Genomic DNA, 22,979 nt, shown 5'->3' with positions numbered 1-22,979 from the left:
ATCCCACATCCCCTATCTCCTATCCTATATCCCACATTCTATATCTCACATTCCCTATCCCACAGCCCCTATCTCATATCCTATACCCCACATCCCATATCTCATATCCCATATCTCACACCCCATATTCCACACCCCATATCCTGCCTCCAGCATCCTACATCCCATATTCCATATCTCATATCCTATATCCCACATTCCCACACCCCCTTTCCCATATCTAACACCCCATATCCCACACTCCACCTCCCATTATCCCATTCTCCATCCCATATCCCACACCCTGCATCCTACACCTCACATCCCACACCCCTTACCCCTTACCCCAATATCACACCCCACCTCCCAGACCCCATATCCTGCACCCTGTGCTCCCAAACTCCTCCCAGCTCCACGCAGTGAGGACCCGAGAAGCTGCCCCAAGTGCTTTGGGCTCTTTTGGGGCGATGATGGATCTGCCGGCGCTGCCTTTGTTTTGGGACGTTTCCCTGCTGCGAAACATCAGCAGGAAAAGCATGAAACGCCCAGGATTTTAGCCCAAGCCTTGGAAAAGAAGCGTTTGGGATTTCTCCCCAGCAGCAGCGGAGCGGGCACTGGCTCCTCCCCACTCCCAGCCTCCCAAAAATCAGCCCATGAAGTGGCCGGGCTGTGATGGGGGCGGAGGGCTCGCAGCCCTTCCCACCCTTTAAACCTCATCTCCTCCCCTCCTCAGCTCTTCTTCCTCCCTTAACCCTCCCCGAAACGGCCGCCGAGGCTTGTTCTGCACCGGGATGTCCCGGGAAGAGCTGTCCCGGTGCTGGGGCCCGGATCCTGGCCCCAGCAGCATCACCTACCCCCGGAACCCCACCCCCAGTTATCCCACACCCCGGGTACCCCTGTACCCTGAGCACCCCATACCCCGGGCACCCTGTACCCCATAACCCCACACTGCAGTTATGCCATACCCAAGTAGCCCCGAGCTCAGGCACCCCAAATCCGAGTTTAAAACCTGAGTGTCCCCTACCCTGGGTACCCCATAACCTGATTCTCCATGCCCCCAGTATCCTGAGTACCCTCATTTCTCCATACTCCAGGTACCCCATATGCCCAGTACCCCCTATCCTGAGTACTCTGTACCCCCAATTCTCCAAACCCCCAGTACCCCACACCACAAGTACCCCATACCCCTAATTCTCCATACTCCAGGTACCCCATTCCCCCAGTATCCCATACCCTGAGTACCTTGTACCCCTAATTCCCCATACCCCCAGTACCCCATACCCTGAGTACCTTGTACCCCTAATACCTCATTCCCCAGTACCCCATACCCTGAGTACCTTGTACCCCTAATACCTCATTCCCCAGTACCCCATACCCTGAGTACCTTGTACCCCTAATACCCCATTCCCCAGTACCCCATACCCTGAGTACTTTGTACCCCTAATTCCCCATTCCCCCAGTACTCCATACCCTGAGTACCTTGTACCCCTAATTCCCCATACCCCCAGTACCCCATAACCTGAGTACCTTGTACCCCTAATTCCCCATACCCCTAGCACCTCATACCCCAAGAACTCCATACTCCTAATTCCCCATACCCCCCAATACCCCATACCCCCAGTACCCCATACCCTGACTACCCTGCACCCCTAAATCTCCACTCCCCCATTATCCCTTACCCCAAGTACCCCATAGCCCAATTCTCCCCTAGCACCCCATATCTCAAGTCCCCTGTACCCCAAATCTCCACAGCCCATACCCCCAGTACCCCACACCCCTAATCCCCCACACCCCATGCTCCGGGTACCCCTTTTACACCCCCCATTACCCTTTTGCCCTGAGGGCTGCCCAGCACTGACCCCATAGCAGCTCCATGGGGATGCCCACATACCCACAGCCCCCCCAGCTCCTCTCCTGGGGCTGGGGGCTCTGATCCCCTCTCACATTCGGGGGGATGCCCACATCAGCTGCCCCAGCCCTGGGGCACTGCACCAACCCTCCCAGACACCCTGGTTGCCCTGCAGCCCTTCAGCCTGCCCTGTGGGGGCTGTGCCTTCCCACACCACATGATTTCCTGTTGTTCTGGGGAATCGAAAGTGCTGAGATTTAGAGCAAACGTCAAGGTCCTTCCCAGCCCAGCTGCTTTTTGCCCCCTGAGAGCAGCATGGGCACGATGGAGGGTTGCAGCTCACACTGGCAGCCCTCAGGCAAGCGACCCTGGAAGCCTTACATGGCTGTGGGCCTTTGTGTGACCCTCCTGGTGCTGGCAGTAGCCCTCCCCATCACGTTGTGCCATTCAAGCCTGAACTGTGCCATGGCAAAGAATGTCTCAGAGAGTCTGATGCTGCTGGAGAAGGAATTGGCTGTCACCAACCAGTCCCTTGCTGAAGCCTATGAGGAGCGGGATGGCTGCAAGAGGCAGCTGGTAGGTGTTGGGGTGTTGCTGGGGGTAGGGGAGAGGGCAGGGGAGAGGCTGAGACCTTGCAGCCTTGCCCCCAGCCCCAAATTGGGTGTGTTGGGTTGGTGCCAGAGCCTTCAGCCCCTTGGTCCTGCCCCCACACAGGTTGTGCTGGAGGGGAAAGCCGCCGAGCTGGAGCAGGCGCTCACCAGGGTAACCCAGCTGCAGGGTGAGTCCTGGGCAGAGTGGGGGTGTGGGCATGGGCAACCACCCCTGGGCTACCCTGATCCCATCCCCTGGGTCACTCCCATCCCCTCAGCCACACTGATCCCCTTGGTCACCCTGATCCTCATCCCCTGAGACACTTCAATCCTTCTCCCCTCAGTCAACCTGATCCTTGTCACATCAGCCACCTTGATCCCTGTCCCCTGGGCCACCCTGATTCCCTGGGCCACCCTTATTCCCTTGGTCACCCTGATTCCCTTGGTCACCCTGATCCCCCTGGTCACCCTCATCCCCTTGGTCACCCTCATCCCTGTCCTCTGAGACATCCTGATCCCTATTCCCTAAGCCATCCTGATCCCTGTCCCCTGGGCCACCCTGATCCTCTTGGTCACCCTGATTCCCTTGGTCACCCTGATTCCCTTGGTCACCCTGATCCCCTTGGTCACCCTGATTGATTCCCTTGGTCACCCTCATCCCTGTCCTCTGAGACACCCTGATCTCTGTTCCCCAAGTCATGCTGATTCCTGTCCCATAGGCCACCCTGATCCCCATCCCTGGGCCACCCTGTCACCTGTGTCATCCTGATCCATACCCCCTGGGCCACCCTGATCCCTTTGGTCACCCTCATCCCTGTCCCCTGAGACACCCTGATCCCTGTTCCCCAAGTCATCCTGATTCCTGTCCCATGGGCCACCCTGATCCCCATTCCTATGACACCCCAATTCCTGTCCCCTGGGACACTGATCTCCAACCCCTGAGCCACTCCAATCCCAGTCCCCTGTGTCATCCTGATCCATATCCCCTGGACCACACTGATCCCCATCCCCTGGGCCACCCTGTGCCCCTGTGTCATCCTGATCCCTGTCCCTGGGCCACCCTGACCCTGCCTGCATCACCTCCCTGCAGAGGAGAACAGTGCACTCAAGGCAGAGACAGCAGATCAGCAGGAGCAGCTGAGGGACATGGAGAGTCAGAGGTGAGCCCAATACCCCCCTCACCTCCTCCAGCCCCACACCCTGTCACTGACTCTCCCTGTCCCCTCCCAGGGACAAACTGCAGCAGCTGAACGAGGCCCTGGAGAGGCAGCTGCAGCAGATGTACGAGCACTCGGGCAGCAGCCGGCTCTCAGCCATGTCCCTCGGCCTCCTCTCTGTCCTGCTCCCTGGGATCCTCCTCCTGTGTGTCTGAAGCAGCAGGAAGGTGCCTCCATCCCCCCACCCTGCAATTCCCCATTGTGAGGAGAGGAGGGACCATCCCCCTCCAGCCCAGTAGAGTCTGAAGGTGGCAGTGGGCACAGGGTGGGCTCAGCCCTGTCACCCCCTCACCCCTACCCTGGGAGCACCTGCCCTGTCCTCTGCTGGCTAAATTCACCCCATCCATCGTGGGGATATGCTGAGGGGATGATTTCCCTCTAGCCACCAAGGGCTGTAGCCAGGGCAAGGGAGGGGATGGGGGCATGGGCTGGAGGGGATGGAGACATGGCAGGGCTGCCCTGCCTCAGGGGTCCCACAGAGTACTTGACAGTTCTGTGACTTTTAACCAACTCCCAATAAAATGCTGTGAAAAATCAACATTCTCTTGCTCCAGCAGCCTCTTGGGGACCCAGAGTCCCAAACCCTACTACCCAATGGAGGCAAAGGGGTGCTGCAGAAACCCCTTGAGCAGACAGCACCCTCAGCATCCCCAACACCCACCAGACCCCCCAAGAGCATCCCTGCAGCTGTGAGCCCCAGGCTGGGTGCAGGAGCAGAACCTCCTCCCACCTCCAGCACAAACAAAGTCTATTCTAGGCTGTGTGACCTCTGAGCAAAAACCACAACCCAAAGTGGTGTTTGGTGAGAAAAAAACACCCATCCCAAAGCAGCAATTAGAGCCGTGCAGGGATCCAGCAGCCCCGGGGCCGCTGGCACAAGCCGGGCTGCCATGGACCCCGCCGTGCCCAAAGCCACGCTGAAGGTGCTGTGCCTGTCCTCGGCGCTGCTGGTGCTGGTGGCGGCGGTGACGGTGGCTGTGGCGGTCATGGTTTGGCGTTCCGAGGCGCTGGAGAAGTTGAAAGGTTGCCGGGAACGGGCGGCCAACGAGAGCCGGGAGTTGGGGGAACGTGTGGCCGAGCTGGAGCGGGAGCGAGCGCGGCTGCAGCGGGCGGCGGCGGCGGGAGCGCGGGGTGAGGATGAGCTGCGCAGGGAGCTCGTCCGGAGCCGCAGCTACGGCAAGAAGCTCAACGCCAGCCTGGCATCCTGCCGGGAGAGGGCGGTAGGTGCTGGTGAGGATGTGGAGAGGAAGGTGGTCTTCACCCTCATGGGTGAGCGCTGCGTCTAGGGGAGCTCAGTAGCTAAAGCCAGGGTGCTTCAACCCTGAGGCACTTTGACTTGGCTCTTGGGAAGCCCCAGCACTGGTGGGAAGGATGTACCAGCAATAAACCCCTGGAGAGCAAGAGCTGGCTGGAAAAATGAGCAAGGAAAGGGAAGAGTCAGCCCTGGGATGGGGAGAGGGGAGTGGTCCTCACCCTCATGGGTGAGTGATGCTTCATGGGGAGCTCAGTAGCTAAAGCCGGGGTGATGCTTCATCCCTGGGGCACTTTTACCAGGCTCTTGGGAAACCCCAACACTGGTGGGAAGGATGTGCCAGCAATAAACCCCTGGAGAGCAAAAGCTGTCTGGAAAAATGAGCCAGGAAAGGGAAGAGTCAGCCCCAGAGTGGGGAGAGGGGGGTGGTCTTCACCTTCATGGGTGAGCACTGCTTCTAGGGGAGCTCAGTAGCTAAACCCGGGGTGATGCTTCAACCCTGGGGGCACTTTGACTTGGCTCTTTGGAAGCCCCAGCACTGGTGGGAAGGATGTGGCAGCAATAAACCCCTGGAGAGTAAAGGCTGGCTGGAAAAATGAGCAAGGAAAGGGAAGAGTCAGCCCTGGGATGGGGAGAGGGGAGTGGTCCTCACCCTCATGGGTGAGTGATGCTTCATGGGGAGCTCAGTAGCTAAAGCTGGGGTGATGCTTCAACCCTGGGGCACTTTGACCAGGCTCTTGGGAAGCCCCAGCACTGGTGGGAAGGATGTGGCAGCAAACAACCCCTGGAGAGCAAAAGCTGGCTGGAAAAATGAGCCAGGAAAGGGAAGAGTCAGCCCCAGAGTGGGGAGAGGGGAGTGGTCCTCACCTTCATGGGGAGCTCAGTAGCTAAAGCCGGGGTGATGCTTCAACCCTGGGGCACTTTGACCAGGCTCTTGGGAAGCCCCAGCACTGGTGGGAAGGATGTACCAGCAATAAACCCCTGGAGAGCAAACCCCTGGACACCACTGTGTCCCTTCTGCCTTTCCAGGACAGAGACTGGCTGGAAAAATGAGCCAGGAAAGGGAAGAGTCAGCCCTGGGATGGGGAGAGGAGGGTGCTCTTCACCCTCATAGGTGAGCACTGCGTCTAGGGGAGCTCAGTAGCTAAACCTGGGGTGATGCTTCAACCCTGGGGGCACTTTGACCAGGCTCTTGGGAAGCCCCAGCACTGGTGGGAAGGATGTACCAGCAATAAACCCCTGGAGAGCAAAGGCTGGCTGGAAAAATGAGTCAAGAAGGGGAAGAGGCAGCCCCAGGATGGGGAGAGAGGGGTGGTCCTCACTCTCATAGCTGAGTGATGCTTCATGGGGAGCTCAGTAGCTAAAGCCAGGGTGATGCTTCATCCCTGGGGCACTTGGACCAGGCTCTTGGGAAGCCCCAGCACTGGTGGGAAGGATGTGGCAGCAATAAACTCCTGGAGAGCAAAGGCTGGCTGGAAAAATGAGCCAGGAAAGGGAAGAGTCAGCCCCAGGATATGGGGGCTGGCAGCACCCCAGGGATGCATGGCCACTTTCTAGCATGGGACACCCCAAAGAGGAGCCCCAGCTGCTTCCAGTTCCTCAGCACAGCCCTGGTGCTGCCATCCCTCGTGCTGCCATCCCTCAGCCCTGTGCCCATGCCTGCCCTGGGGCAGCTATTCTTAGCCATGACCAAGCTGCTCCACACACATATAATTACCCTGTCCCAAAGCAGCAGCGGAGGCTGGAGCCGGTGTGGAGCTGCCATTTCTCTCCTCCCAGGTATTTTTAGCTGTGGCCTTAGCTGGGAAAGGGCCTGGCCCCAGAGCTGTGGCCACAGAGCAGAGGAAGAGCCTGGTCCCACCGCCCTCTGGGCTCATCCGGCTGAACAATGGCCCGGAGAGGCTGCAAAAGTGCTCTGGTTTCCCAGGGCTGGCGCCGGGACTGGGGCTGGGCTCTGCAGCCCTTTGGGGAGCCCAGTCCCCTGCCAGGCACCAGGGATGCCAGCCATGGGGCATTGGGACATCCTTGGTACACCAGCATCCTCACCAAGCTCAGGATGAGCCATCCCTCCAAGGCAAGAGGGATTTTCTTCCGAATCCATGTCGCTGCCCCTTCGAGAAGCCCAACGGGGGGACCTAAAGCCACCGAGGAGCCGTGGGGACAGCCTGGGGACATGGGGCTGTGGTGAGGAGGGGGCAAGACTCTGGCAACAGATGAAGAGACAGGAGGATGCTGCACATCCCTGTCCCCACACCACCGTGTCCCCTCTTCCCTCCCAGGACAGGCTGGAGGCCAATGTGACAGCTCTGGGGGACGAGCTGCTGGCCCTGCGGCGCGAGCAAGCTGAGCTGGCCCGTGGCAAGGCAGCTCTGCAAGGTGAGGATGGGCAATGCCCAGCAGGGAGAGCTGAGCTTTGGGGCTGTTGGGGTTTGGGGTGACCCTGCTGTCCCCTCCATCCCTCAGAGGAGCTGGCACGAGGCGAGGAGCGTGCGCTGGGGCTGCAGCAGCGGCTGGAGGAGGCGGCAGAGCGGCAGCGGGCACTACGGGCACGCGGGGAGCAGTGCGAGGCCAGGCACAGGCAGCTCCAGGACACCCTGTGAGCTCCTTTTCCTCTTTTCCATGGGCTGGGCACCCCAGAGCATCCACCCAGCCCTACACCCAGCCTGACCCACCTCTATCCCCTCACCCTGGGGCCAGGGACCCCCCCTGACGTGGCTCTGCTCCCTCCACAGACGCGACTACGCGGCCGAGGTCGATGAGCTGCGGCGACGGACGAGAGCCCGAGCGAGCGGGCGCAGGTGCCCCCCGTCCCGGTACTTTCTGGGGGTGCTGGGGGGCAGAGTGGGGGACACCCCATCTGTTGGGCTGGGGAGGGGGCTTTGCTGGGGCAGCCAGCCTGGGTGCTCACGGTCACGCTGCCCGATGTGCCGTCAGCACCGGTGTGGCCGGGGAAGTCGGAGGTGGGAGCTGTGTGGGGACTCACTCCCTGCCCTCCCCTCTTTTGTAGGAAGAGCTGAAGCTGCACAGCCCCCTGACCCTCTCCCTGCTGGGGGCTGGGGGGCAGACTCCCCCACCCTCACCCCAGCATTCCCAGTCCCACAGCAGCCCTGGCCACTGGGACACAGCAGTCACTCAGCCCCGGCTGTGTCTGACCAAATGAACGATGCTGGTGGGCACCACGTGTCCCAGTGCCACTGTCTGCCACCATCCTGCTGTCTGTCTGCCGTGATGCCACCACGTCCTGATGTCCCCACGTGTCCTGATGCCATTGCTTGTCCCAATGCCATCGTGTGACCCAGTGCCACCATGTATCCTGATGCCATCCCGTGTCCCGATGCCATCGTGTGCCCTGATGCCACCGCTGGAGCAGCACAGAAGGACAGGAGGGCTCAGCCATACTTTGGGCAGAGTTTTTCCCCCTTCCAAGGGATGGTTTCTCTGCCAACTCCTTGGAGTTCCTTGTCCATCAGCTCCAGGCTTTCATCCCACATTCCCACTGGAACTGGGAAGACTGGGGGAGGCGTTTGGGTGACCAAGACTGCTCTGCTCACCAGGACATCTCCATGTGCCACCAGCCTGGCACCACCCCCTGAGCCCAGCCTGTTCCCACCACTCCCCATCCAGGGCTTTGACCAGGCCTTGTCCTCACAGTGCCCAGCAGCTCCCAGGGAACCACCCAGCTCTGCCAGGGACCCCAGAGCCACCCAGGAGGGGCCCAGTCGGGGCTGTGGGGCTGAGGCAGGGAGGGGACAGAGGCATCAGCAGCTGCTGCTGTTTTGCAATCACTTCCCAACATCTTTGCTGCACTTTGAAGAAGGTTTCCAGGAAAGTTGCAGATTTTCCTGTGGCAGTATCCTGTGCAGAGGGCAGACTGGCTGTGCACAGGCATCCGGCCTCCTCCTGCCTGCCCTCCCCGTGGGACATCACCCCCCGTGCCCTCTGTTGCCCTCCCAGCTCGGGGTGAGGGGGTTGAAGGGCTGGGGAAGGTGCTGGCAAGCAGTTTACCAGGTGAAAGTGCCTCTGAGGTGTGACTCTTGGTTGTGTTGGGGTTCCCCTGGGCTGCAGAGCTCATGATGGAAGGATCAGCCTCATTCCTGCATCTCTAACTTGGTGGTCCCAAAGCGGAGACCCCAGTCTCACAGCAGCCTGGGGCAGGGAGGGGAACATCCCCACGGCCTGAGCTCAGCGCAGTGACAGCCCTTGGCATGGGAAGGATGGCTTATAGCCGGGAGGCTGATTGGATATTGGGACGGTGGGAGGGTCTGCAGAGCCGGGGGTGGGGGGCGAACACCCCGCCGGGATCCCCGGTGGTCCCGGGAGGCTGCGGGGAGCCCTCGGGGTGAGCTGCAGGAGGGAGCATCCAACCAGCAAAGCCAGCGAGATGCCGGGGGCCGGGGTCTTGGCAGCGGGGCCGGGGAGGGGACCGGGGGAGGGGGTGACTCACGGTTATTTGCAGCTCAGGAAGGAAACGGCAGTGGCTGAGAATGGATCCCGGACCGACACCAGCCCGGCCATCGCAGACACTTCCCGCTCCTCAGGGACCGCGGCACAGCCAGAAGGCAGGAAACAGAGAGTGACGGGGTCAGCCTCACACCTCACCCCCCTCCAGCCAGCCCGGCCCGGCCCGGCTAAGCTGAGCATCCTGCAAAGCTGAGGAGGGGGCTCCGGGCACAGCCGGACCCTTCCCCAGGACTCCCGCGGGATGGGGCCAGGGAAGCCGGGAGCTCAACGTGGTGCGGCTCAGCCCAGACACCGCGCTGAGGGTCGCACAGCAGCATCCTCCCTCCCTCCAGACCCTGCTACGCTGCTGCCCGCACCCACTGCATCCCTTTTCCCTGCCAAGACGAGTCCTCTCCGTGTCCCCAGCCTGTCCCTAAGCCAGCTCTCACCCCCAGGCTTTCCCCTCAGCCCAGGGCACTCCAGACCAAGGGAGGTGGCACCGAAATCCGGTTCGGAAGAGACTTTTTAACACTCCATTTAGCACGAGAAAGCTGCATTCCTCTATTCGGCGCCGGGGCGGGGTATGGGAGGGTTCGCTCCTCCTAATGCCTGCACCCAGAGGGACAAAAGCACACAGAGTTTATACAGCCCAAGAAATCAACTCCCCACCTCTCTAATACCTCTGCCATACAGGGTGGCATTCAGCATGATTTGCGTGGAGAGTTGAGGAACATGGTCGGATGTGTTTAGGATGTACCTCTTTTAGCTCGTTCTCATGCTGAGGGGGGAGTCAAAGAGGTGTTAAAGTGTAATATCAACTTCTCAGTTAATGAAGGAAAGGTGTCTGGACACCGTGGTCTTGCTGAAACTCTTCTGAAGTTGTTTGTCTGCTCTGCCCCATGATTTAGAGCCAAAACAGAAGCATCTTGCCACCATCAGCCTCCCTCCCTCAGCTGCTTCTCAGGTTGACTTTGCAGCCTCCCACTCGAGGGTGTCTGGCACTTTGGGTACCTTGAACCCTTTGCTTGCAATTCACCCAGCATTCATCACTGAAAAGCCCAAATTGTGCTTGGATGGAACGTGGTAACCAGGGGTAAATGAGGAGGGGTCTGTAGGGATCATAAATCTTTGGAGGCTGGGATCATCTAAGCAAAGAAGAAGAAAATAAGCCACACATTATCCCTGGTAATGGTGGGATGGAGCAGGTGGCTGCAGACCCGCAGCTCTCTCCATCCCTGGCAGTGAGGTTGGCACGAGTGGCCACCCTTGCACAAGCCACCTGTGGTCCACATGCTCAGCTGGGGCTTCCTCAGCAGCCTGGGGACCCAGCAGTGCTGCAGGTGGGCACAGGGAGGTCTGGATTTGCCCCTGCACCACATGCTCACTGCCCAGCCTGGAGCAGGAGCAAGTCCCCAGGATGGTGGCTCTGTAAGGTGACAGCACTCATGGGCACTGCAGCCACAGGTTCTCACCAGCAGCTTCATTCCCTGGCCCCACATCCCCTACCCTGGCCACATTCCCCTGCCTGCAAGGTGCAGGAGCCCACCATGCCATCCTGTGCACCACCATCCCACCTCAAACACACGGCACCAAGATCAACCCAGTGCAAGATCCTCCTCCATCACCCCCTCAGCTACCACAGCCCACCCTGCCTGCTCCCTAAGCACTCAGTGCCCACCACTCCAAGGGCTATTTTAGGGTGAGAACCAGTCTCGTGAGAGCACTGGGCGCCGGCACAGGGAGGGGGAGGAGGGTCTCAGGCTTCACCCCCCCCACACCCCGTGCATGAGGCACTGGGAACAATGGCTCTCCTGCAAACAGAAGCTGCAGCGTGATAACGCGGCGGGTCTGAAGCATCCGGAGAGGCAGGAAGGAGCCCAGCAGAAGGAAACATTAAGCAGAGCAATATAAACACGGCGGCAGCAGCGAGCTCCGCCCCGGCACGGCCCCCTTCAAAGGGGCTGCCACAGGCTGGGGAGGGAGCAGAGGAGAGTTGGGATGGACAAGAGGAGCTACACCATGGCTAAGTTTGGTTTAGAAAGCAAAGAAGCGATGCCTAAGAGGGATTGTGGGTTTTACATGAAGTACATCTTCCTCTTCACCTCCCTCATCCAGTTCCTCATCATCCTGGGGCTGGTGCTGTTCATGGTGTACGGGAACGCGCAGGCGGGCACCGACACGCACCTCAGGCTGCTGGAGGAGCAGCTCCAGGATCGTTACAACAAGATCATCACCCTCAGTGGGAGGAACCTCAACCTGACCCGTGCCCTCAATGCCACTCTCAAGGAGAAGCAGGGGCTGCAGGGCCTGGTTCAGAAGGTGCAAAAGGAGCTGGAGAAGTGTAACAGCACGCAGGGTGCCAACCCTGTCCCTAAGGTGAGCTCTTCTAGCTCCTGACTGTGGGTGTTGGGAGCAGTGATGCACTCGTGGGTGCTGGGGGCTTCAGGGGAGGTGGGCAGGAGGGTTTGTGGGGGGTAGAGGCTGCTGGTGATGCCAATGTGCCCCTTCAGCCCTGGGGGATTTCAGCCACCAGCCAAAGGGGTTCCAATCCCACAGCCTTCCTCCTCTTCCCCAGCCCCTAACAGCCCCCAGAGCTCTCATCAGCACCCAGGGGAGGGGGGGGCGAGGTGATGCCAGGGGGGTCCTTGCAGGATGCTCTCACCCACCCTCCTCTTCCTCTCCCCACCTCACTCACAGGAGGTGATGAAGGCCATCTTGTACCAGAAGACCACCCTGGATGACTGCCACATGACCATCCACATCATCAACACCAGCTGTAGCGGTAAGAGACCACCCTGGGCACCCCTTGAGGACGCCCAGCACCTCTTAGGAACCCACCTCCACCTCTGCAAGGGCTCTGCTCACTCCCCAAGACACGCAGGGGTGTTGAGATGTGGGGTGGGAGATGGATGGAGTGGGGGGGTGGGATAACCATACACCCCAACCTCATGCCCCCCACCTCACCCCACAGCTGAGAAGGCTCTGCTGAGGAGTCAACTGGATCAATCAGCCCTGGCTAAGAAGGAGCAGGAGGAAAACTGCCGCAAAGCTGGTGCCACGTTGAGCAAAGCCACCCAGGAGCAGGAGAGCTGTGAGAGGGAGCTGCTCAACACCAGAACCATCTGTGAGTCCACCAAAACCAACCTGGAGCTGCTGAAGCATGAGTGTAGCTCGCTGAGGTCCGACACGAGGTACACCTTCGAGCGCATCAACATGATGAACCCCTACAGCTGCAGCGCCGTGCACGAGGAGCTCAAGTGGTTGATGAAGAGGACAGAGGGGCTTTTCCTCTGGCAGCAGGAAAGGGAGACCAAGTATGTGGGGAAAAGTGTCTGTGACATGAACCTGCTCCAGTGTCGCATCAACTGCTCCGTGGAGAAGCAGGAGCTGGAGAAACGGCTGCAGGACGTGGAGAAGCAGCTCAAGGGTGGGCAGGAGGAGAAGAAGAAGCTGTTGGTGGAGAAGGAGCAGCTCAGCAAGGAGCTGGAGGAGAAGAGCAAAGTTGCCTTGCAAGCTGGGTACTTTAAGGAGCAGTTCAACATCTGCATGGGCTCCAAGGTGAGGGAGGGAGCTGCTGGGGGTTGGGGATGGCCGAGGGTCCCCTCTGCAGCGTGCAGGGTCAGGCAGGCGTTTCCATCTTCACTATACCCACATCATTTCACACCTGCATCTGCCATGGGTGCCCTCTCGGGCCCTGGATGTGGTGCTGAGAGGGGTGGCAGTGCCAGGGCTGATGGCCACCATGGCTGTGCTCCACAGATGGACACGTTCCTGGACATCACGGGCTCGCGGGGGCCGGGCAGCGGCGGCCGGCCGGGGCTCTTCGCCAACACCGGCCCCTACGCAGATGCTCTGAGGAACCAGGGCATCTTTGGGAACGTGGGTGAGTCCTGGGGGTGTGGGAGGGGGCTCTCTGGGGCCCACCATCCATCCCCCATGGCAGCCAGCCCGGCTCAGGCCCCCCTGCTCCGTCCCACCAGGCAGAATCAACACGGAGGACATCCAGAGGACGATGCAGAAGATCATCGAGCAGTACACATCCACCCTGAAGAACCCCAGGTGAGGAGGGACCGGTGCTGGGGGTGGAGGAGGAGGCTGGGGGTGCCAGGGGCGAGCAGTGCCGGCGGCTCGGGCCTCATCCTGCCCCGTCCGCAGCGGCTAACGGCCGAGCAGCGCTTGGAACACGGCGGCGAGGGGCCCACGGACGAGCCCAGGACGTGCTTCCCACGGCACACGCAGCGAACCCCGAGCGGCATCGAGCGATCGGCACCAGCGCCATCCTCCCCTCTCCCCAGCCCGGGGGCGGGGGGAGCTGCCAGCGCGGCCGGAGCCGGGGCCGCCCCCTCCCGTCCCCTTCCCCCAGCTCACCCCCTCCCGTCCCCTTCCCCCAGCTCATCCCCTCCCGTCCCCTTCCCCCAGCTCATCCCCTCCCGTTCCCTTCCCCCAGCTCATCCCCTCCCGTCCCCTTCCCCCAGCTCACCCCCTCCCGTCCCCTTCCCCAGCTCACCCCCTCCCGTCCCCTTCCCCCAGCTCACCCCCTCCCGTCCCCTTCCCCAGCTCATCCCCGCGCCGCGTCCCCGGCACGCTTGGACACGGGGCAGCTGTAAATACAGCCCTGAGCACCCACACGCGCGTCGGGATGCCTCCGGGGGAGCGAGGGGTGGGAGCGAGAGGGACAGAGGCCACGGCCGGGCAGCGGGAACATCCCGTCCCGGCTTCAAGGGCTGCTTCGGGGCAGGAAACGTGCGAGGCCGAGCGAACGGGAAGCCCTTGGCCACTGAGCCCCGGTAGCCCCTCGACACGTCGGGGCGTGGGGCCGGGCAGCAGCCGCGGCCGCGGGACGCGCCGAGCGCGGTGATTAATTGCCGGCTGCCGCTTCGCTGATTTACGGCCGCGCTTCCCCGTTCCTTCCTGTTGAAAGAGCTTTTCCTGCCTTTCCTGCCTGCTGGGCTGCCCGCACGCCAGCCCCGACAGCTCCTCAGCCCCGACAGCTCCTCAGCTCCTCAGCCCCGACAGCTCCTCAGCTCCTCAGCCCCGACAGCTACTCAGCCCTCGACAGCTCCTCAGCCCCGACAGCTCCTCAGCTCCTCATCCCCGACAGCTCCTCAGCCCCCGACAGCTCCTCAGCTCCGACAGCTCCTCAGCCCCCGGCAGCTCCTCAGCCCCTCAGCCCCCGACAGCTCCTCAGCCCCCGACAGCTCCTCAGCCCCGACAGCTCCTCAGCCCCCGGCAGCTCCTCAGCCCCTGGCAGCTCCTCAGCCCCGACAGCTCCTCAGCCCCCGGCAGCTCCTCAGCCCCCGACAGCTCCTCAGCCCCTGGCAGCTCCTCAGCCCCGACAGCTCCTCAGCCCCTCAGCTCCTCAGCCCCGACAGCTCCTCAGCCCCTCAGCTCCTCAGCCCCTGGCAGCTCCTCAGCCCCTCAGCTCCTCAGCCCCTCAGCTCCTCAGCCCCGACAGCTCCTCAGCCCCGGCAGCTCCTCAGCCCCCGGCAGCTCCTCAGCTCCTCAGCTCCTCAGCCCCTCAGCTCCTCAGCCCCGACAGCTCCTCAGCCCCGGCAGCTCCTCAGCCCCAACAGCTCCTCAGCTCCTCAGCTCCAACAACTCCTCAGTCCCAGCTCCCAGCAAGAACGTGGCCCCGTCCCAGCCAGCACCACCCCCAACTCCCATTCAGCTTTTCCATCCCATTCAGGTCCCCCCCAGTCTCTTTGTGTCCCCCACATTGGCATTCAGGTGTCCCTTGTGCCCAGCTTCCCAGGATCCACGTTCCCACCACCCTTGGGATGTGTCACTGGGTCCCCCCCATCCTCAGAAGAGCAGGGTGCTGGGATGGGATTGGGGTGACAGAGGGATTTCCCTGCTGTCCCAGCTGCCCTCTGTGGAGCCTGGCTGCTGGACCACAGAGACTTGGAGGCTGCCAGAGGATTTCCTGGAGCTGCAGGATAAATAATCTCAGAGCAGCAGACAGTGCCGGCGTCTGGGAGCCCCGGCCAGGAGGGTGGGAGAGAGGAGGATCCCCAGGGAACCCCCCACCTTTGGCACTGCAGAGCCTAAAACTGCCAGGTGGGAGCAAGAGGTGGGGGGATCCCATAGCTCCATGGGCTGAGGCTGAGCCCTGGGGGAGTCCTAAAACCCCCACCACTGCATGCACAGGGCTGGGAGTGCATCAGGATGAACCCACCAGGATTCCAAGCCCCACACTCCCTCATAGGGCAGGAGAGCCCTGGGGAGGAAGCCCAGGGTGACTTTTCCCTTCCAGACACTCCAGCTCCTTGTTTGTCCTCCTGGCCAGGAAATGGAGCCTCTCACAGTGGTTTTTTCCATGCCTGAGGCTCAGGACACACTCCCCCTGACCAGAGACACACAGGGAGGCTGAGCCCCACAGCACCAGGGAGTGAGAAGGACATCAGAGCCCACCAAGGCACCACAGTTTAATAGCAGCACAGAGCCCAGAGCTCCCCTGCCCGCCCTCCCCAGCGCCGGGGGCACCACATCCTGGGGGCATCCTCACTTGCCAATGCAGAAGTCCCTGAAGATGATGTCGAGGACATCCTCAGCACCCACGTGGCCGGTGATCCTGCCCAGGTGCCTCCGTGCCAGCCTCAGCTGCTCGGCTGCCAGCCCCAGGTCCCGCCGGCGCTCGTGGCCGTACCGTGCCAAGGCCGTGGCGCAGTCGCCCAAGTGAAGGCTGTGCCGGCTCTGGGTGAGGCTGGGTGAGCCAGCCAAGGGGTCTCCACATCTGGGGAGGGCAGAAACCAGCCTGGAGTAACCCCCTCAAGATGGGATGGAGCGGCTCTGCAGTGCCCCCCTGCACTTACAGCCGTGCCAGTTGCCGTGCCAGCAGCCCCAGGAGGTTGTCCAGCCCCTCGCCCGTCTTGCAGGACAGGAGGGTGGTGGGGGGCAGAGGGTCCCCCTGGCTGCAGGCATCACGCAGGGTTTCCCCCTCACCACGCAGCAGGTCGGCCTTGTTGAGCACCAGGATGCAGGGGGGGGCAGTGGGGGGCAGCAGAGACCCCAGGGCAGCCCCCAGCTTGGCCGGCTCGGTGGGCACCACGGTGGCATCCAGCACAGCCAACACCAGATCTGCTCGCTGCAGCCTGGCAAGAGGGGAAAGGGGACAAGGCAGGGCAAAGGGTCACATCCTGCCACCTCCCAGCCCCTTGTGGTGGGAGCCCAGGCTTGCCCCCAGCCTCACCGGTGCCGTGCCCGGCTGACCCCCTCCTGCTCCACGGGGTCGGTGGCGTGGCGCAGCCCGGCCGTGTCGCTCAGCACCAGCGGGTAGCCGCCCACGTCCAGCGCCACCTCCAGCACGTCCCGCGTCGTCCCCGCCACGGGCGACACGATGGCTGCGGGACGCTGGCCTGGAGGGGGACGGAACAGGCCTCAAGGGGATGACACCAAGGACCCCCGTGGGCTGTTGGCATCAAGGAGAGTGGCTGCCGTGCCCGGGGAGGGGGAGCTTCGTCCTGGCGCGTGGGCAGCCCCCTCCCCGTGCCCCACTCACACAGCAGGTTGAGCAGACTGCTCTTGCCCACGTTGGGGGGGCCGGCGATGACGGTGTGAACCCCCCCACGGAGCAGCTCCCCACGGCGCCCGTCCTGCAGGTGGGCACCGAGCTCCTGCTGCAGCGCCCGCACGGCGCCATCCACTGCGGGGAGAGTCGTTTGGGTTGGCAAAGCCCCTCAAGCTGCTGCAGCCCCAGCCCTGCCCTCACCCTGCCCAGCACCACTGACCCACAGCCCTCAGCACCTCAGCTCCAGGGCTTTGGGATCCCTCCAGGGCTGGGCACTCCCCCAGCTCCCTGGGCACTCCCCCAGCTCCCTGGGCAGCCTGGCACAGGGGCTGACACCCCTCTCAGGGAAACAGTTCTACCTCAGCTCCAGCCTCAAACTCCCCTGGGGCAACTGCAGCCCATTTCCTCTTGTCCTGTCATTCATTACTGGGGAGCAGAGCCTGACCCCCACCTCACTACAGACCCCCCACCTCTCCCTTCCTCTTGTCCTGTCATTCATTACTGGGGAGCAGAGCCTGACCCCCACCTCACTACAGACCCCCCACCTCTCCCTTCCTCTTGTCCTGCCATTCATTACTGGGGAGCAGAGCCTGACCCCCACCTCACTACAGACCCCCCACTTCTCCCTATCAGGGAGAGCTCGTGGGGACATGGAGGAGGGGGACAGCAGCAGGGAGGGGGTGTCCTACCCCCCTCTACCACCTCTCACCTTGGCACAAGACCTCTTCCTCCACATTGTCATCCTCACTGAAGTCGATGTAGGCTTCGAGGTGGGCAAGAGCCTGGGGGGCCGGGGTGGGGGGAAGCATTGGGGACAGCCCAGCCCCGTGTCCCCAGGTCACCGCGGAGACACCCAGGGGGTCAGCATCCAGGCCCTGACGCTCTTACCTGGGTGAGGGTGTCACTCCAGCGCTGGTAGAGCTGTCCCAGCTCTCCCTCCATCTGCCTCAGGGCCTGTCTCCTCTGTGCCTCGGTCTCAGCCCGGATCAGGTCCCCCAGGCCCTCGGCTGCCGTCAGGTCCAGCTTCCCGCGGCGGAACGCGCGGCGCGTGAACTCGCCCGGCTCGGCGGGACGCAGCCCGGGCAGGCGCCCTGCCAGCCCCAGGGTCAGCTTCCCCCTCGCCAAACTGGAGGGGATACCCACCCCAAGGGTGGCAGAAGGGATGGGGAGAGCCTCACCCAGCGCCCGCAGCACCCCGCTCAGCACCGCCGGCCCGCCGTGCACGTGCAGCTCGGCGCAGTCCTCGCCGGTGAAGCTCCGGGGACCTGGAGGGTCAGGGTAGGGTTGAGATGGGCACCAAAGCTCCTCCAGGCAGAGCTGGCACAGCCCATTCCTTTGCCCACTGTGTGCTTCCACCCTTCAGGGGGGAATATCCACGAGCAGCTGAGCTCTGGCTGTACAGGAGCGGTGCAGAGGGACCAGTGATGACCCCGCAGCATCTCTGCTGGCATCTGGGCTCAGGCGGCTTCGTGGTGCCAGGGTAGCTGAGAGAGGCTGTGTTGGGCACCAAGACCCTCACCAAGCACCAAGATCCCCTCACTGAGCACTGAGACCCCTCCCAACAGGCACCAAGACCCTTCACTGCCACCAAGACTCTCCCACTGAACACCAAGACCCTCCCCATCAGGCACCAAGACCCCTCACTGAGCATCAAGATCTGTTCATTGGGCACCAAGACCCCCACCACCAGGCACTGAGACCCCTCACTGAGCACCAAGATGCCCTCAGCGGGCACTGAGACCCTTCAATGAGCACCAAAACTCAATGGACACCAAGACCATCCTCCCCAGGCACCAAGACCTGAGCACTGAACCCCCCTCCCCATGCACTGAGACCCCCACACTGAGCAGTGAACCCCTGTCCCCAGGCACCAAGACCCCTCACTGAGCACTGAGCCCCCCTCCCCATGCACTGAGACCCCTCCCCATGCACTGAGACCCCTGACTGAGCACTGAGACCCCTCCCCATGCACTGAGCCCCCTCCCCATGCACTGAGACCCCTGACTGAGCACTGAGACCCCTCCCCATGCACTGAGACCCCTGACTGAGCACTGAACCCCTGTCCCCATGCACTTGACCCCTGACTGAGCACTGAGACCCCTCCCCATGCACTGAGACTCCCTCCCCATGCACTGAGACTCCCTCCCCATGCACTGAGACCCCTGACTGAGCACTGAGACCCCTCCCCATGCACTGAGACCCCTCCCCATGCACTGAGACTCCCTCCCCATGCAGAGACCCCCTGACTGAGCACTGAGACCCCTCCCCATGCACTGAGACCCCTGACTGAGCACTGAGACCCCTCCCCATGCACTGAGACCCTCACTGAGCACTGAACCCCTGTCCCCATGCACTTGACCCCTGACTGAGCACTGAGACCCCTCCCCATGCACTGAGACTCCCTCCCCATGCACTGAGACCCCTGACTGAGCACTGAGACCCCTCCCCATGCACTGAGACCCCTCCCCATGCACTGAGACTCCCTCCCCATGCAGAGACCCCCTGACTGAGCACTGAGACCCCTCCCCATGCACTGAGACCCCTCCCCATGCACTTGACCCCTCACTGAGCACTGAGCCCCCTCCCCATGCACTGAGACCCCTCACTGAGCACTGAACCCCTGTCCCCATGCACTTGACCCCTGACTGAGCACTGAGACCCCTCCCCATGCACTGAGGCCCCCGCCCCATGCACTGAACCCCTGTCCCCAGGCACCAAGACCCCTGACTAAGCACTGAGCCCCCCTCCCCATGCACTTGATCCCGCACTGAGCCTCCTCCCCATGCACTGAGACCCCTGACTGAGCACTGAGCCCCCTCCCCATGCACTGAGCCCCCTCCCCATGCACTGAGACCCCCTCCCCATGCACTGAGACTCCTGACTGAGCACTGAGCCCCCTCCCCATGCACTCAACCCCTCATTGAGCCCCCGTCTCCATGCACTTGACCCCTGACTGAGCACTGAACCCCTGTCCCCAGGCACCAAGACCCCTGACTGAGCACTGAGCCCCCCTCCCCATATACTGAGACCCCTCACTGAGCACTGAGCCCCCCTCCCCATACACTGAGACCCCTGACTGAGCACTGAGCCCCCCTCCCCATGCACTGAGCCCCCCTCCCCATGCACTGAGACCCTCACTGAGCACTGAATCCCCCTCCCCATGCACTTGACCCCTCACCGAGTACTGAGCCCCCCTCCCCATGCACTGAGACCCCTCACTGAGCACTGAACCCCTGTCCCCAGGCACCAAGACCCCTGACTGAGCACTGAGACCCCCCCCATCCACTGAGACCCCTCACTGAGCACTGAGACCCCCTCCCCATGCACTGAGACCCCTGACTGAGCACTGAGCCCCCCTCCCCATGCACTGAACCCCCCTCCCCATGCACTGAACCCCTGTCCCCAGGCACCAAGACCCCTGACTAAGCACTGAGCCCCTCTCCCCATGCACTGAGACCCCTGACTGAGCACTGAGCCCCCCTCTCCATGCACTTGACCCCTGACTGAGCACTGAGCCCCCCTCCCCATGCACTGAGACCCCCTCTCCATGCACTTGACCCCTGACTGAGCACTGAGACCCCCTCCCCATGCACTGAGACCCCTGACTGAGCACTGAGCCCCCCTCCCCATGCACCAAGACCCCTGACTGAGCACTGAGCCCCCCTCCCCATGCACTGAGACCCCTCACTGAGCACTGAGCCCCCCTCCCCATGCACTGAACCCCTGTCCCCAGGCACCAAGACCCCTGACTGAGCAATGAGACCCCCTCCCCATGCACTGAGACCCCTGACTGAGCACTGAGACCCCCTCTCCATGCACTTGACCCCTGACTGAGCACTGAATCCCCCTCCCCATGCACCAAGACCCCTGACTGAGCACTGAGCCCCCCTCCCCATGCACTGAGCCCCCCTCCCCATGCACCGAGACCCCTGACTGAGCACTGAGCCCCCCTCCACATGCACTGAGACCCCCTCCCCATGCACTGAGACCCCTGACTGAGCACTGAGCCCCCTCCCCATGCACTTGATCCCGCACTGAGCCTCCTCCCCATGCACTGAGCCTCCCTCCCCAGGCACCAAGACCCCTGACTGAGCACCGAGCCCCCTCACTGAGCCCCACAGACCCCCTCTCCCAGCCCACCTTGGAACCAGACGACGAGGCCGCGGTCCAGGGTGTGGGCGGTGGCGGGGTCGCGGATGCGGCGCAGGGCCATGACGCGGGGCGGGGGCAGCTCGGGGGGCCGGCACAGGCTGCGCAGGGCCCCGCGGCTGCCCGGGCCGCTGGTGCGGATCACGGCAACCCCGCAGCGCCCGTGGCCCGACGAGACGGCGAAGATGGTGTCACCGCCCCCGGCCACGGAGCACAGGCGCTGAGCCCAGCTGCCCAGGGAAGGGGTGCGGGGAGGAGGGGGGGTGCTTACCCACAGCCCCCCTGATGGGCACAAGGATGCACAACCCCCCCTGCACCTCCCGCGACCCCTCCCCACGCACCCCACAGACCCCAATCGGCTCCTGGGCTGCAGACCCATCACGATTCTGGGGTGCCCCTCACTCTTCCTGAACCCTTTCGCACATTTTGAGGGCAAGAAGGAAGGATATTGGGGTACACCCTCCTCCCCTCGCAGCCCCCCACTCCGTGCACATCCCCTCCCCAGCTTTGGGGTACATCCCCCCACCACACACACCCCCCGCCAAAGGCATCAGGGCACACTCTCACCATGCACCCTCCTCCCCCTGCACTCCTGCGCTCTCCCCATATGCGGGTGCACCCCCTCCCCATGCACCTCCTCCCCAGAGCCCCCCAACCTGCGCCCCGCCGCGCCCAGCGCCCTCCGCAGCGCCATGACCCCGAGTCCCGCGGCGGCTTCAGCGCAGGCGCCCGACGCTGCCTCTTCGCGAGCGCCGATTGGCTAACGCACCGCGGGGGGCGGGCTCTGTGCCTGCGCTGCCGCTTCTGATTGGTCAGCGCGCAGCCGTGCGGCCGCGCCGCCTGAGGCTGGGCGGGAGCCCATCGGTTCCGCCCGGCGCGGGGAGCGGGGAGCGGGGGGTCTCTGCCTGCCCCCCCTCCCCGATCCTCCAGGGCCGTCCCCACCAGGCGAGCAGGGCTACCGTGTATCAGCCCCCCGCTTCCAGGCACTCCGAGGTTCGCTCATCCCCCCGGGTGCTGCTGCCGCGGGGTGCAGGGAGTTGGGGTGCAGCGGGACCCCCCCCAGCCCCCCGAGGGGGTCTCACAGGTATTGGGGTGCAGCCTTGAGGGTGCGGAGCCGAGGACTCGCGACCCTCCGGCTGCACCCGAAAAATACACACTCCCACCCCAGTACCGAAGATGCATGAGCTGGGGGTATCCCAGAACCCACCCCAGTCCCCCCTGCACCCACCGTGCCCCCGTCCATCGTGGGTGGGGGTCTCCTTGCCCCACACTCTCTTCAGGAGCATTTGGGCTTTTCAGAGACCCCCTGGAGGGGTCCCTGCGATGGGCACCCCCAGATTCGAAGGCAGCTGAGCCCCAGCTCTGCACGCAGCCAAAACAGAGCTGCTCTCCCTCCGGGGCACTTCCACCTCATCCCGGGGGTCTCACTCCTGCAGTGGGCTGTGGTCCCCATCCCTGTCCACCCCCTTCACCCCTTTGTGCTCAAGGCTTGAAGGGGACCAAGCAGCCTGGTGCATAGGAGTTGGGGTAGGAGCAGCCAAGATAATGGGGTCCTCTCATCTCTGAGAGTGAACCCCCCCATCCCTAAAAACCCGGGCTCAGCTTGCAGCCGGCTGGGGGGCTGGGGGCGGGGGCTGCGGGCCGCTGCGGGGGCGGGGGAGGGGAGGGAGGGGGACAGAGGGGATGGCCGTGCAGACAAAGACACTGGAGCAGGGAGGAGCAAACGGCAGCATGGCCGGGATGCAGACAGGGAGGGATGTAGGCAGGCAGGGATGCAGGCAGGGATGGATGCAGGCAGGGATGCAGGCAGGGATGGGTGCAGGCAGGGAGGGATGCAGGCAGGGATGGGTGCAGGCAGGGATGGATGCAGGCAGGGAGGGATGCAGGCAGGGATGGGTGCAGGCAGGGATGGATGCAGGCAGGGATGGGTGCAGGCAGGGATGGGTGCAGGGATGCTGGAATCCCTGAGATGCTGGAGACCCCTCAGTGTCATCAT

At 62.9% G+C, this 22,979-nt stretch overlaps 2 protein-coding genes and 1 long non-coding RNA gene across 4 annotated transcripts; 2 read left to right on the top strand and 1 right to left on the bottom strand.

The window, feature by feature from the left end:
• The first annotated feature begins 4,728 nt into the window (after window positions 1-4,728).
• LOC133627827 (uncharacterized) lies at window positions 4,729-7,405 on the top strand. The gene is made up of 3 exons (XR_009820415.1): window positions 4,729-4,855; window positions 7,167-7,263; window positions 7,351-7,405. It is a non-coding gene; the product is annotated as an uncharacterized LOC133627827 (long non-coding RNA).
• A 3,885-nt stretch (window positions 7,406-11,290) lies between these two features.
• Window positions 11,291-13,925, top strand: PLVAP (plasmalemma vesicle associated protein). Its single transcript, XM_062015013.1, has 6 exons — window positions 11,291-11,703; window positions 12,025-12,109; window positions 12,299-12,885; window positions 13,087-13,210; window positions 13,308-13,386; window positions 13,483-13,925. The coding sequence occupies exons 1-6, from the start codon at window positions 11,326-11,328 to the stop codon at window positions 13,487-13,489; spliced, it is 1,260 nt and encodes a 419-aa protein (XP_061870997.1). The 5' UTR covers window positions 11,291-11,325; the 3' UTR covers window positions 13,490-13,925.
• Window positions 13,926-15,747: 1,822 nt separating this feature from the next.
• GTPBP3 (GTP binding protein 3, mitochondrial) lies at window positions 15,748-21,678 on the bottom strand. Of its 2 annotated transcripts, XM_062015007.1 has the most exons (9): window positions 21,640-21,678; window positions 20,975-21,213; window positions 18,013-18,099; window positions 17,723-17,925; window positions 17,544-17,616; window positions 16,826-16,969; window positions 16,517-16,682; window positions 16,140-16,418; window positions 15,748-16,060 (listed from the first exon to the last, which is right to left on the bottom strand). In XM_062015007.1, exons 1-9 carry the CDS (start codon window positions 21,675-21,677, stop codon window positions 15,829-15,831), a joined length of 1,461 nt encoding a protein of 486 aa, XP_061870991.1. In that variant the 5' UTR covers window position 21,678; the 3' UTR covers window positions 15,748-15,828. The 2 variants fall into 2 exon arrangements, with proteins under 2 accessions (XP_061870991.1, XP_061870990.1); XM_062015006.1 differs by lacking the exon at window positions 21,640-21,678 and having other exon boundaries at window positions 20,975-21,431.
• Window positions 21,679-22,979: the final 1,301 nt, after the last annotated feature.

Source organism: Colius striatus, chromosome 25 (genome assembly GCF_028858725.1).
Source record: "Colius striatus isolate bColStr4 chromosome 25, bColStr4.1.hap1, whole genome shotgun sequence".
NCBI lineage: Eukaryota > Metazoa > Chordata > Aves > Coliiformes > Coliidae > Colius > Colius striatus.
The sequence above is the reverse complement of the archived record's forward strand: the minus strand, read 5'-3'. Positions and strand labels throughout refer to the sequence as shown.